Consider the following 14728-nt stretch of genomic DNA (forward strand, 5'->3'; position numbering starts at 1 on the left):
TCTGTATAGAAGTCAAAAACTCCCTTCGTGAGTTACTTCTTCATTTTCTACAAAGTGCAATCTTTTCATCCACATCCATTATGTATGTACCCTCTCCAACCTTGTACTAAATCTTTTCAACTGAAGTTGAAGTCTTAAGAGTAATTAATGTGTTTTCATTTCTAAAGGCTTCATTTTTGGGGGTGGGGGGAAGGGAGGGGGAAGAGACTAAGCACCTACTGGGTTCATCCAACAAGAAGCCATAACTTTATTAATGATAGAAACAGTACAAATTTCAAACCAAGCTGCAGTTATTCTTTTGAAACACCAAAAAAGGGTCCTCGTTTTCAGACGGTTACATTGTTAATTCCTGTAAAAGAAAAAAATCATTAGAAGTAGTTATAGGCAGATTAAGAATTCAGGCCACTAAAATATGAGATAATACAGAATAGATTTTGTTCTGAAGCTTCCTAACTGGCTGATTGATATTAAGCCACAGAAAATAAAGTCATCCATAATTGGTCAGGGAAGAGAGAGTTAAGGAATAAAGGATAAAGGCTTGGACACTCACCATAATAGCATTTACAATATCATTACTGTTGTTCTTCAGGGCTCGAACTGCCTTTGCTCTTGATACATTTGCTTGTGACATGACCAGTTCTATGTCCTTAACCTCTACACCTGTTTCATCAACCTGAGAGAGAGAGAGAGACAGACAGAGAAAACAAAAACAATAAACTAAAGGGGAGAACAACTCTAGCAGTTCTTTGCGAGTTAGGAGTCTCTTGAATCTATTTTTTATTTTTTTTAATGTTTATTTTGAGAGGGACAGAGAGAACACATGAGAGATGGAGGGGCAGAAAGAGAGGGAGAGAGAGAATTGGTTATCAGCACAGAGCCTGACATGGGGCTCCATCCCATGAACCGTGAGATAACGACCTAAGCCAAAATCAAAAGTCAGACACTTAACTGACTGAGCCACCCAAGTGTGTCGAATCTGTTTTTTTTTTTTTAAACGTTTATTTATTCTTTGAGAGAGACGGAGAGTGCACAAACAGGGGAGGGGCAGAGAGAGGGAGACATAGAATCCGAAGCAGGCTCTAGGCTCTGAGCTATCAGTACAGAGCCTGACACAGGGCTCAAACTCACAAACCACGAGATCACAACCTGAGCCAAATTCGGATGCTAAGTGACTGAGCCACCCAGGAGCCCCGCACCGAATCTAGTTCTTAATATAACTCAGAAACTATTTAACTCAATGCAGTTCGAGAGCTTAAAGCAATACAGAATCCTTCCACCAATATAAACTGGAGAGAATTAAAAGTATAAAATATTTTCCTACGTACCTCTTCCTCTTCACTCTCTTCTTGTACAGTTGGAGTCTGTGTATTTTCTTGAATGTTTGAGACAGCTTCACCTTGAACTTTGAATTTCTCAGCAGCTGCTAGTTGTGCCTGCTGAGATAAATCCTCGATCTAAAGGGCAGAAAATACAGACTTATGTGAATAGATCAGTCTGCAGTAAATGAAATAAATCATTTATATCTTTTCCAAATTCTCAATCTAAAACCACTTCAGGTTAACTTACTAGATAGCTTTAAATTGCTTGCCCTCACTAAGATTATACATCACTGTGGAAAGAGTAGTAGCTTAGCTCTAGAACAGTGGTTCTCAACTGGGAGGGGATTTTGACCCAGGAACATGTCAAATGTCTGGAGATGTTTTTTTACTACACCTGGGTATGATGCTACTAAACATCTGTAACACACAGGAAAGTTCCTCTACAACAAAGAATTATCTGACCCAAAATTACAGCCACAAATTCCACACCAAAGAACTATCTAACTCTATTACTAGTGCTGAGGCTGAGAAACCCTGGTCTATAGTGCATCCAAGAAAACTTTCTTTACCTTGGCTTCCCCAAAAACTATGTAGGTATCTGAAGCTGGGCTCTTGTAGACATCTGGTTTTGTGATGACAAAGAGGATATTCTTAGATTTCCGGATAGTGACTCTTGTAACCCCTGTAACCTGTCGAAGACCTAGTTTGGACATAGCCTAAGAAATAGAAAACATCAGGTTTTTAATTTCTTTAGAAGCAGCTTCAGGAAGTAAAGAACACAGTAGTAACTACAACCACAACAAAGCCTTTTCCTAGGCTAAGTTTATATAATACAGAATTGGCTTCCCGGGCTCCTGGGTTTTCTACCATAGTAATTTCTGTCACTTTAAATATAATACTAACAAAAAAATAAATATATAAATATGATACTAACACTACAGTTTCCCCTCTCTAAAGCTGCTTCATCAGAAGCTTTAATTCTTGGTTTATGACTTAAAATCTCACCTTCCGTGCCTTCTTTTCACTCCGGCTCTGTTTTGCTTTACTGACTGGTTCTTCATCGATTTCAGCTGCTGCTGCCAGCTAAGAAGATAAAACAGCTATGAGTAAACTGGAATGTAAATAAAGCCTAGATACCAAAATCCCTAGGAGGTTTTCCCTTTATGAAGCTACACTTCTCCAAATACTTAAGTCAGCTCCTCTGGTCAATTCTCGTTCTCCAATGCTTCCTTGGCACAAGTCTTCTGACCAGCGCATAAGAGAATACCGACCTGGGCTTGTTGGGTGGTTGCCTGTGTGGAATCCTGTTCCTCAAGCTCTGGTACTGATTCATCACTGTCCGATTCTGTTCCAGACCCTGAGATGACAAATAACTTTTACTATTTTAAAGTACATTATGAGGAGGAGGCACCTCACCATAGCTTGCCTGGACTAGAGGTCACTGGCTTATGCTAGACCTCACAAAGTTAAGTGTAAACCAACTGACTTGTGTGAAGCCAGCTTGATAGCCTCCAACTTAGTCACAAACTAGTGTGTACACATCCATTAAAGACCCGGCCCCAGAAATGAGGTAATTACTAGTTACAGGCCAAGCAGTTTATAAACTGTAACTGCTTCCTTTCTCTCAAGGTGTTTACCCACTGGCACAGGCAAATACCAATGACCTACCTAACTCCAAATTCTACCCAATTGCCCAACCATCCCAAAGAGGTTCTGGCAGACAAGGTATCTCCAGTTATATTTAGGTGAAAAGGCAGTAAGTTCACATTGTGGAGGCAGGCCAGAGAGGACATTTTCCCCTTATTCTTTATATTGGGTTGGGGAAGGCCAGAAACAGTTGTGTACACACATTTAGCCTTATTTTCAAACCACTTACTCTAGCAATTTGGTCTAATGAACTTAGCTTGAAGATTCTCAATGATTGCCCACCTGTAGTCCTAACACTCACCTCTGTTAGATTCTGTCCTGTGACCTCTCTCTCCCATCTTCCAAATATAATTCACACATTTTAAGTTTACCTCAATCAAAAGGCCAAGCATCAATAAAGACTACTGAGAGGAAAAAAAGCATACACCTGCACCATTCTCAGGCTAGGAAAAGGTCTTGGAAAGGGAGTCCCTTGGGCACTGGTCATTACTAAATCTAAGAAGTGAAAAGAAACTCAAATAGTTCCATATTTCCCAGTATTTTAGCAAATCCCAGGCCCAGGGACAAAGTTAGTCATGTGGCAGAGATTAGAGCAAATTAAAGGTCTAATAGGTCTTGGTTTTCAATGTCAGATCATTCAGGTAAAAAAGATGGCAGATCCAGGGTTAGCCTGGACCACATTACACAAGATAATACAAAACAGACTGAGGTGATGAAAACCAAGATTGTTTCATATACCTAGAGCTTTTACATTTAAAATGGTATAATTCTATGTTCTATGTCCAAACACAAGCAGATATACTGGAGAAAGCGGCGCATCCTAGGGTTAGTATCGGTGGGTAGCCCCAGGAGGGGTGTGGGCGACACACCATGCACACAGCAAACCAAGGCAAATACCCTTGTTGTTCTTCAGAACAGGCTGCTTGGCAGAGGGGGTTGGGGCAGGGATCCCAGCAGGTTTAGGGGTGGGCATGTTGACGAGGACCGACTGGAAAGGCACTCCCCCCGAGATTGGTTCCGGGGGAATCAGAGGCGGCAGCTCATCCTCATCAGCAGGGGCTGAGGGCTTACAGGGTGATTCCAGCACCAGCCCAGGTGAGGACGGCAGAAATTGCTGTTTAGGAAGCAGAGGGGGAACTGGGGAGGGAGGGAGAGGCAGAGAGACTGGTGGGGTGGGTGCTGGAGAGACAGATGCTGATCCAGCATTAGGAAGGACCTTCTCAGAGGAAGCTGTTGCCAGAGGGGTAGATGTCACAGACTCAGGAGCAAGAGCCAAGGGGCTCTTTGGGGAATGAAAAGAATCTTTGCCTTTTAACGGAGAAACAGGAAGGGTTTTGGGAGTCTTTGGAGAAGAGGCTTTCTGAGCAGAGACTGTCAGTAGAGGGGCTGGAGCCATTGTAGAAAGAGGTCCTTTAGTACCATTCTTGGCTGAGGGATCGGGGCACACAGGAGGTGGAGTAGCAGAACTCTTCTTGGCCAGTGGATCTTTCTCAGAGGGAACTGTGACAACTGGTGCACTTTCTGGAGCTGGGGCAACAAGTACTGGTTTAAGAGCTGTGGGACCTTTCATTATCGGTAGGCCTTTAGATGCCTGAGGGGCAATGGACCCCAAGGGACAAGTAACTGAAACTGGAGATATAGGGGCCTCTTTGGGTGAGGGAGAAATCTCAGATGAGGGAGTGGGGGCACCTGTGGAGGATGGGGTAGCTGGTGCTCTTTTGGGGGATGAAGCTGCTGAGGTTCCTTTGGAGGATGGAGTCCCTGGGGCTCTTTTGGGAGATGGAGTTGCTGAGGTCCCTCTGGAGGATGGGGTAGCTAGAGACTCTTTGGGGGAGGAAGGAGTCAGAGCTGGGGGAGTGGAGGCCCGCTTGGGAGGTGGGGTTGTTGGGGCCCCCTTGGGGGCTGGAGTTTCTGGAGACTCTTTGTGGGAAGAAGGAGTCACAGCTGAGGCCCCTTTGGGGGAGGGAGGAGTCATTATTGGGGAAGTGGGGGTCTCTTTAGGGGATACAATTGCTGGTCCTCCTTTCGGGGAGGGAGGAGCCACAGTTGGGGGATTGGGGGCTCCTTTGGGAGGTTGGGTAGCTGAGGACTCTTTTGGGGAGGGAAGAGCTACAGCTGGGGCATTAGGGGACCCTTTGGGAGACGAAGTTGCTGGGGCTTTTTTGGGGGCTGGAGTTGCTTGGGACTTTTTGGGGGAGGGAGGAGCCACAGCTGGGACAAAGGGGGTCCCTTTAGGAAGTGGGGAAGCTGGGGCTCTTTTGGGGGCTGGAGTTGCTTGGGACTCTTTGGAAGAGGCAGGAGCCACAGCTTGAGGGGTGGGGGCCTCTCTGGGAGGTTGGGCAGTTTTGGGGGAGGAAGGAGTCCTAGCTGGTGGAGTGGAGGTCTCTTTAGAGGATGGGGTTACTGGGCCCCCTTTGGGGGAGGGAGGAGTCCTAGCTGGTGGAGTGGAGGTCTCTTTAGAGGATGGGGTTGCTGGGCCCCCTTTGGGGGAGGGAGGAGTCCTAGCTGGTGGAGTGGAGGTCTCTTTAGAGGATGGGGTTGCTGGGCCCCCTTTGGGGGAGGGAGGAGTCCTAGCTGGTGGAGTGGAGGTCTCTTTAGAGGATGGGGTTGCTGGGCCCCCTTTGGGGGAGGGAGGAGTCCTAGCTGGTGGAGTGGAAGTCTCTTTAGAGGATGGGGTTGCTGGGCCCCCTTTGGGGGCTGGAGTTGCTTGGGACTCTTTGGGAGAGGCAGGAGCCACAGCTGGGGTAGTGGGAGCTCCGTTGGGAGGTTGGGTAGCTGGGGATTCTCTGGGGGAGGAAGGAGTCATAGCTGGGGGAGTGGAGGTTTCTTTAGGGGATGGAATTGCTGGGCCCCCTTTGGGGGAGGGGGGAGCCACAGCTGGGGCAGTGGAGGCCCCTTTGGGAGATGGAGTAGCTGGGGTTCTTTTGGGGGCTGGAGTTGCTTGGGACTTTTTGGGGGCTGGAGGAGCCACAGCTGGGGCTCTTTTGGGGGCTGGAGTTGCTTGGGACTCTTTGGAAGAGGCAGGAGCCACAGCTTCTGGGGTAGGGGCCCCTCTGGGAAGTTGGGTAGCTGGGGACTCTTTGGGGGAGGAAGGAGTCATAGATGGAGGAGTGGAAGGCTCTTTAGGGGATGGGGTTGCTGGGCCCCCTTTGGGGGAGGGAGGAGCTATGGCCTGGGGGCTGGGAGCCCCTTTGGGGCAGGAAGGATTCACTGCTGGAGTGGATGTCTCTTTAGGGGATAGAGTTGTTGGGCCCCCTTTGGGGGCGGGGGGAGCCACAGCTGGGGCAGTGGAGGTTCCTTTGGGAGATGGAGTAGCTGGGGCTCTCTTGGGGGATGGAGCTGCTTGGGACTTTTTGGGGGAGGGAGGAGCCACAGCTGGGGGAGTGGAGGCCTCTTTGGGCGATGGGGTATCTGGGGCCTCTTTGGGGGATGGAGTAGGGGAATGCTTCTTGGCCAGTGACCCTTTAGGGACTTGAAAAGAAAGATTGGCCTCTGGAAGAAAGGAAGCTTCAACTGGAGAAACAGGGGATGAGTGATTTCCAGGAGGAGTATCAGGGACAGCAGGTACACTTTTAGAAAGAGTTAAGGTAGAAGTAGTTGAACCCTTCTTGGTTGGACGTCTTTTAGTTTGGGGAGACATACTAGTCCCTAAACGAGATGTGGAGTCAGCTAGGGAAGTTCCTTGAGAAGATGTATTAACAGAAGAACCAGAGTCCTTGGTTGGGTGCCCTTCAGGAGAGGAAGCCACAGGTTCCAATGCCGAGGTATGAGAAATACCATGAACTTTCTTTGCACCTTGAGGAGGAAGAGAGGGAAAGGGCTCAGACTTGGGAATTTCGGGGGCCAGTGCCATGGCAGCTGGAAAAGCAGAAACATTCTGGGGGGGTAAAGCCACAGTTGGAGCCACAGGGCAACTTTCGGAGGCTGGTGGAACCAAAGGTAAAATAGTGAGAGTGGAACTAACCTCCTTGTCTGGGTGGCTTTCATGAGTCAAAGAGACAGCTCCTAGGAAAGGGCTGGCTATAGTGGTAGGAGCCACCCCAGCAGTGGCAGCAGAAAATGTAGCCATGGTTGGGGTAGGGAGAGAACTTCTGGGAAGCAGACTACTCGTGGGGTCTGGGCTTGCATAAGGATCTGTCTTGATTACAGAGGTTGGAGAGTTAACACCCAGAGGAGAGGGAGCAGTATTGACTGGCATAACTAGAGGGAGAGGCTCTACAAGGCTTTTCTTTGCTAAGGTGGTTTCAGGGGAAAGAGGGATCTCCAATGATGATGATGTACTTTGGGAAGAGGGGGGATTTTTAGGGGCTGCCAGGGCCAATGGTATTAGAGTAGGGTCTTTCTTGATAGGGAGTCCTGCCTGGACCGGTGAAACAGGGGCTCCAGCAACAGAGGCAGGTGAAGTCTGGAGATCTTTCTGTGTTGGTAACTTTACCAATACTGATGCAGGGAGACTTTTGGGGTTCTCAGGGGCTGGCAGAGAAGGAGAGACTGGTATTCCCAGAGGGGTTGTTACTTGAGGAGCAGGAAGCTCTTTGGGAGCCACAGGAGTCATAACAAGGGCAGTATGGGAAGTGGAGTCCTTACTACTTATGGGACCTGATGAAACTGGAGGAGAGACACAAGTAGCTATCTCAAAGGTAGTAGGTGCTGCAGAAACTGTAGAGGGGTTAGCCATAACAAATGGGGTGGTTCCAACAGAACAAACAGGAGCTTCTTTCAAGCTTGGACTCTCTGGAGAAGCAGGAATTTGGGCCACCAAAGGCTGATGATGAGTGGCATCAGGAGAACCTTTGAGAATGAGAGAGTCTGTAGGAGATAATGGAGAAGAGGTAGCTACATTTAATGAACCAGAGGGGTTGTAGGAGGCTATGCCAGTGGCAGCAGAGGGATCTTTGTCAACAGAAAGAGTCAGAGGGGAATCTCGAGTCCCTGCTGGAAAAGCAGCCACAGCAGCAGAAGTCACCTCATTTTTGGAAGGAGGGGGAGGAATTACAGATCTCTGAGAAGGGTAAGAGGTCCCTGTGGAAGAATGATCTGCAGAAGTGGCATCTAGTATAGCATCTGACAGAACATTATGGCCTGTTTGACCTAAGGGCTGAATAGGAGAACCAAGAGAAGTCTGATGTAAAGGTGCAGGGTGAGAGCCTAGAGAAGGGAGAAAAACTGGAGAGATGTTGGGAGACACAGAAATAGACTGGGTTGAAACAGATAAGGCAGCAGGCGAACTATGGGGTCCCTTTAGGCTGAGGCTTTCCTTGTTTTGTTGAGAAGTCAGAGCTGAGGAAACAGGGATGTCTCTGAACTGAGGGGGAGTGATGGCTAGGGGAGTGGTGGGTGGCATCTGAGGACATGAGGCTACTCCAGACTGAACAGAGGCCAAGGGAGTTCCAACATGGGCAGGAACAGCACTGACTATACTTGGAGGGATGGGGGTAATTTTTCGAGGGTCTACTTGTAAGGGGTCTTGAATAGGAGAGGTCTTTGGTTCTGAGGAAGCAATGGGAGATGACAGGGAGGTCACCGACCCTGACTTAGTCACAGCAATCGAAGGAGGTGAACTAAGAGGGTTAAGTGGATGAGCAGAGTTCTTCTGAACTGAGTGGGGAGCCAAGGCCACCAGAGCCAAGGGAGCTGAAGAAGAATGGGCGCCTTTCAGAGTTGGAGTTATCATGGGAGAGGCCAGAGCTAAGGCAGCTGGGGAGATGGGAGGCCCTAGTAGGTTTGGCAGGAAAGCTGGGGTGTCAGTGGGGGAAGGGACAACTCCCAAAGGCAGGGCTGTCCCAGAGGATGACTGGGGAAAAGGAGCTTCAAAAGGGGTTGAAGCAACACTAGAGGGAGAAAGGGATGGGGAAGGCTGGTTAGGGGTTGCCAGAGGGCATTGTTGGGGAGCCAGGGAACAAGAAGGGGGAAGGGTAGATTCAGGCTGCCCTAAGGCAGCAGTGACATTCAAGGCTGAAGACACAGGAAGCATAGCTGGAGGAGAAAAGCAAAAAAGGGGAATAAAGAAGGAAAGGGAAGGAAAAAAACAAAGGTGAGTTATGCAGCCCAACTTGGTACAACATGCCTCACAGGAAACACAGAATTTTTTAATCTGAGAATGAAAGTCACCACACAGGATTAGACAAAGGTGACAGGCAACAGCAACCTTCCCCAAACATATTTCAGTGGTCCAGTAAGAACACATCCCTCTCCCCATCTCCCATGTCCTACCAAAACCAAACCAAACCAGACCAAACCAACAAAACCTACAAAAAACAATTTTAAGGTGAAAAGAACAGTCTAAGCAGCCTATTAGTCTCTAAATGGGGAGCACAGGCCTAAGAGTGGGGTTGGGAATAGCATGCTTTCCATCCTTTCCCAGATGTGCCCTCCTCCCTTCCTTCCTCAAACAAACCCTAAGTTTTTCTTATAGGCCATAGAATACCACTAGAAGAATAGCTGTTCTACTCTGTCTCCCAAGGATTAGTCTGTTTCAGTGAAACAGACACTGAGAATCAGAACAAGGAAGGCAGTGAGTGGTGATAACGACCAGGAGTCGGAGCTAAATGAGAAAAAAACAAGTCTTTATATGCTCAGGCTTCCACTAAGGTAAGAAAAAAATCTGACTCTTAGAATAAAGTTTTAGGAAGGTGGTATCTGGCACACAATTCAATATGAAGTATTAAGAACTAAGTCACTCTGCCTCTCTATGCCTCCATTTACCCACTCACCCCAAACAAACAAAAAGCCAACCACAAATGGGTTGTACTTCATAGTTTCTACAGACCTTCCTAGGTAATGTTAGCCCTTCAGACATCAATCTAAGATGAACCAGACTGCCAGGGAGAGAGCTTAGTCACAAGGGTAGGGATTGTATTATGAAACTGTAGACCAACTTGTTAAACCAGACTGTGGTTCTATTTTGGAAGAAGGAAACTGGAGTGGGGAATACACTGGTTTTCTACCCCTTAATTTGGATAAGTATGTCATTCTGCCAAAATAGACCAATGTTCTAGCTTTACTAGAGTAAAGCTCAGCAAAAGATTTTCTGAATGATGAAAAACTACCATGCTTACTATTTGGAGCATAGGATTAGACCAACAAATGCTCAATACCTAGAAGGAAATTAAAAAATGAAAACAAAACAACCCACAGCATCCAAACTCACAATTTATTCAACCAGTATCCAACTATAGAAAAGACAGGCGGCTCAACCAGTTTTTCCTGGAGAGTTGGTAGTTCAAAGTCTTATGATTACAGTGTAAAGGTTTCCTAATACATTACTCAGAATTTGAAACTTAGAATGTTTTCCTCTGACTGGATTTCAAGATGGGGTAAGGCCCAAGTTACCTGCTTTAGACACTATAACCAATTCTTTGGGCTAGTTTTTTCATTATAGTAATCACTTAATTATAGTTACAGAAAAAAATTCAGAGTGTTTTATCACTGGCACTCTCTTATTATTAAACCAACTGTACAAGCTCAAACCATTCAGAAATAAGCTTACCAGCATTAAAGATTGCTTCAGAAGCAAATGGCATTAGTTTTGAGGCTTGAAACAGATTATTCGAAATTCATCTAAATTTCAGTCTCTACATTTGTAATATCAAATTGTTGAGTAAGGTTTCGGTTAGCATTGAATTACAGGATTGTTTGAGACCAGTCCTTTATTTTCTCCCTCCATTAAATTCCTTGTACTTCAAGGATTTCATACAGCTTGTTCACTAGCTCAGAGGCCCCCTCCTTTTTCTTTTCTAGCAGCTGTATTAATCCCTTCAGCTGCTAAAATCAGACAGGTGGGGGGAGAGAACCTCAATGCTTTTAACTATAAACAACTCTATTTTAATTCCAGAAAGAGAAAGAAACTGCCCTTAAGTGACAGGTGAAGTTAAAAAAAAAAAAATAATTACAATAAAAGACAGTGAGAATGTAAGTTGCAGCCCGAAGATTCCCTTTCTTTATTTCAGCACAACTGACGCAGCAAGAATATCATTAAATATTTTTTCACTATCCCTTAAGTTTTCTAGAGGTACATTTTAACCACTATTCAAAACTTGCCTTTATATTATGTTTACATCCATTAATTTCAAAGATGAAGAAGTAGTCAAAGATGAAGAAGTAGTTAAAGAAACGTTTATTTCAATATTGGGTTCTGGCAAGCTACTGATGCAGGCATTATTTCAGCACACCAGAAATCTCCACACCAACTCATAAAATAAGTTAACCCACATATGAGTGCCCTGGGGCCCAGTAGGACACATCTCATCCAGACATGTGATGAAGGCACAATGCCAAGCTCTGCCACCTAAAACCTTGGTGCAACTTGCTGGCTAGAACTTCACAAAAGCTCAGGTCTCCTTGGCCTGCAAGTGTGTCATCCAGTTCCAATAGGTAAGAATCACCGAGCCCCTTCCCAGCTCAGTTCTATGTGAGGTGAGGGTTCCACAGAATGCTCTTTGAGGCAGTTACCATAACCCACAAAGTGGGCCAGGGAGATTTTAATACTTAAATATACTGTTTACATTCCATTCCCTAATGAAGTCCCTCCAGGACAGCAGTTAGTATCAGCGACTCTCCTCCCTGGTAAAGCTATAGCCCATCTTTAATGACTTAATTCTGAAAAACAGAAGTGTATTCCCTTTGTCATTTTACCCACCAAATGGTCTTAGGGTCATTCTTACAGTTTGAATGAACAGCAAGGGGCTAGGGGAACCTACCTGTCTCAGCCTGGGGCTGTGGCAACTCCTGCTCTGTAGCAGGGACGGTTTCTGTGGCTTCACCAGGCATTTCTGAAGGGAATAAAAAGGAGGCCTGAATTGACTGGGATCCGTTCTGCTGCCCAACCCAGAGTCAAATATTCTTAAAAACTCTGCGAAGGGCTGTTAAGCAAAAAATCATGAAGGTGTCGGGACAACCCTCCCCAAAGCTGCTGAGAATAGGTAAGAAGTAAGACGTGACCCTCCGATCTCTGATCAAGCAAATCACCTTCTACCTCTCTTTACTCCGCAGAGTAAAGAGACTTCTAGTGCTCACGGGTTCCTTTTACTCCACACACCGAAGCCCCCAAGGGCAACAATCATCACTGCGTTCTCGACCCGAGGGAGAGCATCCTGGTCTGGCTCCCGACCACGGGAGACTTCAGACGCTACACTGCACAACCTCCCCTCCTACACTCACTCTGCCTGGGCTGGGACCTCCAGGACTCCCGTTTGTCGACTTTCGGAAACCAGGAGGGGGAAAGAAAGCGCCTTAAGTCCCAGCACTCGCTTGTCACAATTAAGAACGGCCTGTGTGTGTGTCGGGGGGGCGGGTGGTTTCCAAGGCTGTGACCCCCTTAACCTCCTCCGGGTTCTTATGAAACCTTTCCTAACAGCAGACGCACTCCGCTTCGGCCCCCAACACCGCAACGGCTCTCATCTCCCCAGCACTGGCCTCCATGCCCGGCCCGCGGCCCTTCTGCCCTGCTTTTGCTAGGCTATCAACCACAGACCCCATTTTGTCCGGAGGCCCCAAGGCCACACTTCCCAGAGGCGAGTAGGAACCCGGTGGTCCCACAAAGCCTCCAACTCCCCTTAGCTCTCAGTCCCCAGGGCGGCTCAGTCCGCAAAAAGGCGGATGGCTGCGGATACAGAGTAGCGACGAAGACAGGACTTACTGTGCGGGGAACGCGGAACCAAGATGGCGGCAGAAAGAGAGCGAGCGAGAGCGTGACCCACGCCTGTTGCAGAAGGAAGCCTGGTGGAGGGGGCGGGACCAGGATCCGATTCCGGGTCAGGAGCGGCCGCCAGTCACTTCCTTTAAAGAGTGACCCCTCCGGTTGTTCCCTGACGGGGGTGGTGACGAGGTCTAAATAAGGGTAAGAATTCAGAACAGAACGCCCTGGCCTGGCAGGAACTTCAGCTCTGTGCAGTCCTTAGATAGCTGGGCAGCCCTTAGATAGCCGACCTCTTCCCATCCCCTAAGTCGAGGCATTTTGATACCCAAAGGGAAATTGTCGTGAAACAGGCACCCTCTGCCCTCTGGTCAGTAACTTAGCCACAGCGGTATTGCAGTGACTTTTTAATTTCCTCTTTAGAACTAATGAGGGGACATAGGAGATACTAAATAATACTGAATGCCACGGATTGTATTCACATCATTGTAAGGTAGCAGTGACATAGGTTAACCCTATTTTATTTTTGGAATACACAATTTTGACAGGTGTTGAAACTATTATATATAATTACCCTCTCAGAAAAAACGTAGGCACATAGGCGATTCTTTTTCCTGTATTTTGGGCAAATAGATATCCTGAAACTCATCCATTCTAGTAGTCCCAAGACCCCACGTTAAAAACTCATGCTTTATATAGTAAGATTTCTGAAAAGTTGATGGGGCACCTGGGTAGCTCAGTGGGTTTCAGCTCATGTCATGATCGCACTGTTCCTGAGTTAAAGCCCCTCTCCTCAGAGCTCACAGTTTAGAGCCTGGAGTCTGCTTTGGATTATGTCTCCCCCCCCCCCCCCCGCCCTTTTTCAAAAATAAACATTAAAAAAATGAAAACAAAATGACTCCTGAAAAGAGAATGTAATTCAGCGTTTTGATCACGAAAAGGCCATGGGCCCTGACCCTTCATACCATCTCTCTCAGCCCTACAAATATATTACTTTAAAACCAGCTAACACTATTTGAGCTAATGGCTTTAAGACAATTGTGGCTGTCTTTTAAGGGAAGCAGTGACATTATGCTCTGAAAACTACTTGTGAAGTGAGCATTAATAAGGATTAAATGAGATAGTGGGGTTTACCAGAATTGAGAAATTCTGAGATTCTTTTCAGATAGGGGAAGCAATATTGTGGAGTGATTAATTAAGAACATGAACTCCGTAGGGGTGCCTGGATAGATCAGTTGGAAGAGCATGGGACTCTTATTCTCAGGTTCATGAGTTCAAGCCCCATGTTGGGTGTAGAGATTACTGATATAAAGAACATGGACTCTGTAGCCATACTCTGTCTGAATCACAGCTTGGACACCTTGTAGTAACCTTGGGTGATTTAATTAGCCTGCTTGTGCCTCAGTTTCCTCACCTATAAAATGGGGCAAATAGTAGCTACTTCATAGAATTATTAGGAAGATTAAATTAGGTAATATATGTACATTACTTAAAAAGTGCTGTTACTTTTTCTAAATAAATATGTGACCTGGAAGATTTGTTAGCACAGTCCATTTACCTTCAGAAGAAAGGGTAATAGCCAATCATCTCCTTAGATGATAAGTAAAGCTATTTTGACCACTCCCCTTTCTTTCCCATCCAGCTCACTGACTTTTCTCTCTGTTGTTAATGACTAGCTAAGGAAAGATGTATTTTCTTTCTTTGGGTTTCTTTATGAATTGGGCAAGTATGGAGATGGAAACCAGTTCTGTGCCCTTTGTTTCTGCAATTCTTATATATGGATGAGTTGGCAAAATCAGAGAATAGAGGAGTCAATAGTCTTTGAGCATGTTTCTGCTATCTTTAATGAACAAAACTATTTATTTATTTTGAAAAAAAAAAGGACTTTATTATTTAAAAAAAAATTTTTTTTAAGTTTTCATTTAAATTCCAGTTAGTTAGGGGCGGCTGGGTGGCTCAGTTGGTTAAGTGTCTGACTTCGGCTCAGGTCATGATCTCGCGATCCGTGACTTCAAGCCCCACGTCAGGCTCTGTGCTGACAGCTCAGAGCCTGGAGCCTGCTTCGGATTCTGTGTCTCCCTCTCTCTCTGCCCCTCTCCCACTTATTCTCTGTCTCTCAAAAATGAAT

General features: G+C 46.4%; 2 protein-coding genes across 4 annotated transcripts; both read right to left on the reverse strand.

The window, feature by feature from the left end:
* Nucleotides 1–223: 223 nt before the first annotated feature.
* LOC102970993 (nascent polypeptide associated complex subunit alpha) lies at nt 224–12711 on the reverse strand. 3 transcript variants are annotated; one of them, XM_007081515.3, is made up of 8 exons: nt 12604–12711; nt 11666–11737; nt 2591–2676; nt 2325–2402; nt 1889–2035; nt 1326–1454; nt 551–673; nt 224–349 (listed from the first exon to the last, which is right to left on the reverse strand). In XM_007081515.3, exons 2-8 carry the CDS (start codon nt 11733–11735, stop codon nt 335–337), a joined length of 648 nt encoding a protein of 215 aa, XP_007081577.2. In that variant the 5' UTR covers nt 11736–11737; nt 12604–12711; the 3' UTR covers nt 224–334. The 3 variants fall into 3 exon arrangements, with proteins under 3 accessions (XP_007081577.2, XP_042848496.1, XP_042848497.1); XM_042992562.1 differs by lacking the exon at nt 12604–12711 and adding an exon at nt 12520–12575; XM_042992563.1 differs by lacking the exon at nt 12604–12711 and adding an exon at nt 12126–12144.
* LOC122240372 (nascent polypeptide-associated complex subunit alpha, muscle-specific form-like) lies at nt 2685–11659 on the reverse strand. The gene has a single exon (XM_042992558.1). The coding sequence runs from the start codon at nt 9163–9165 to the stop codon at nt 3793–3795; it is 5373 nt and encodes a 1790-aa protein (XP_042848492.1). The 5' UTR covers nt 9166–11659; the 3' UTR covers nt 2685–3792.
* Nucleotides 12712–14728: the final 2017 nt, after the last annotated feature.

This window comes from Panthera tigris, chromosome B4, assembly GCF_018350195.1.
Source record: "Panthera tigris isolate Pti1 chromosome B4, P.tigris_Pti1_mat1.1, whole genome shotgun sequence".
NCBI lineage: Eukaryota > Metazoa > Chordata > Mammalia > Carnivora > Felidae > Panthera > Panthera tigris.

Excerpts from the sequence above, each read along its gene's own strand:
- LOC122240372 (XM_042992558.1), bottom strand. The coding sequence starts at position 9,165 with ATGGGGAGAGGGATGTGTTCTTACTGGACCACTGAAATATGTTTGGGG.
- LOC102970993 (XM_007081515.3), bottom strand. The coding sequence starts at position 11,735 with ATGCCTGGTGAAGCCACAGAAACCGTCCCTGCTACAGAGCAGGAGTTG. Across the intron at positions 2,403-2,590 it reads CAACCACCCAACAAGCCCAG|CTGGCAGCAGCAGCTGAAAT; the intron begins GTCGGTATTCTC and ends TTATCTTCTTAG. Across the intron at positions 1,455-1,888 it reads TAGTTTTTGGGGAAGCCAAG|ATCGAGGATTTATCTCAGCA; the intron begins GTAAAGAAAGTT and ends TCTGCCCTTTAG.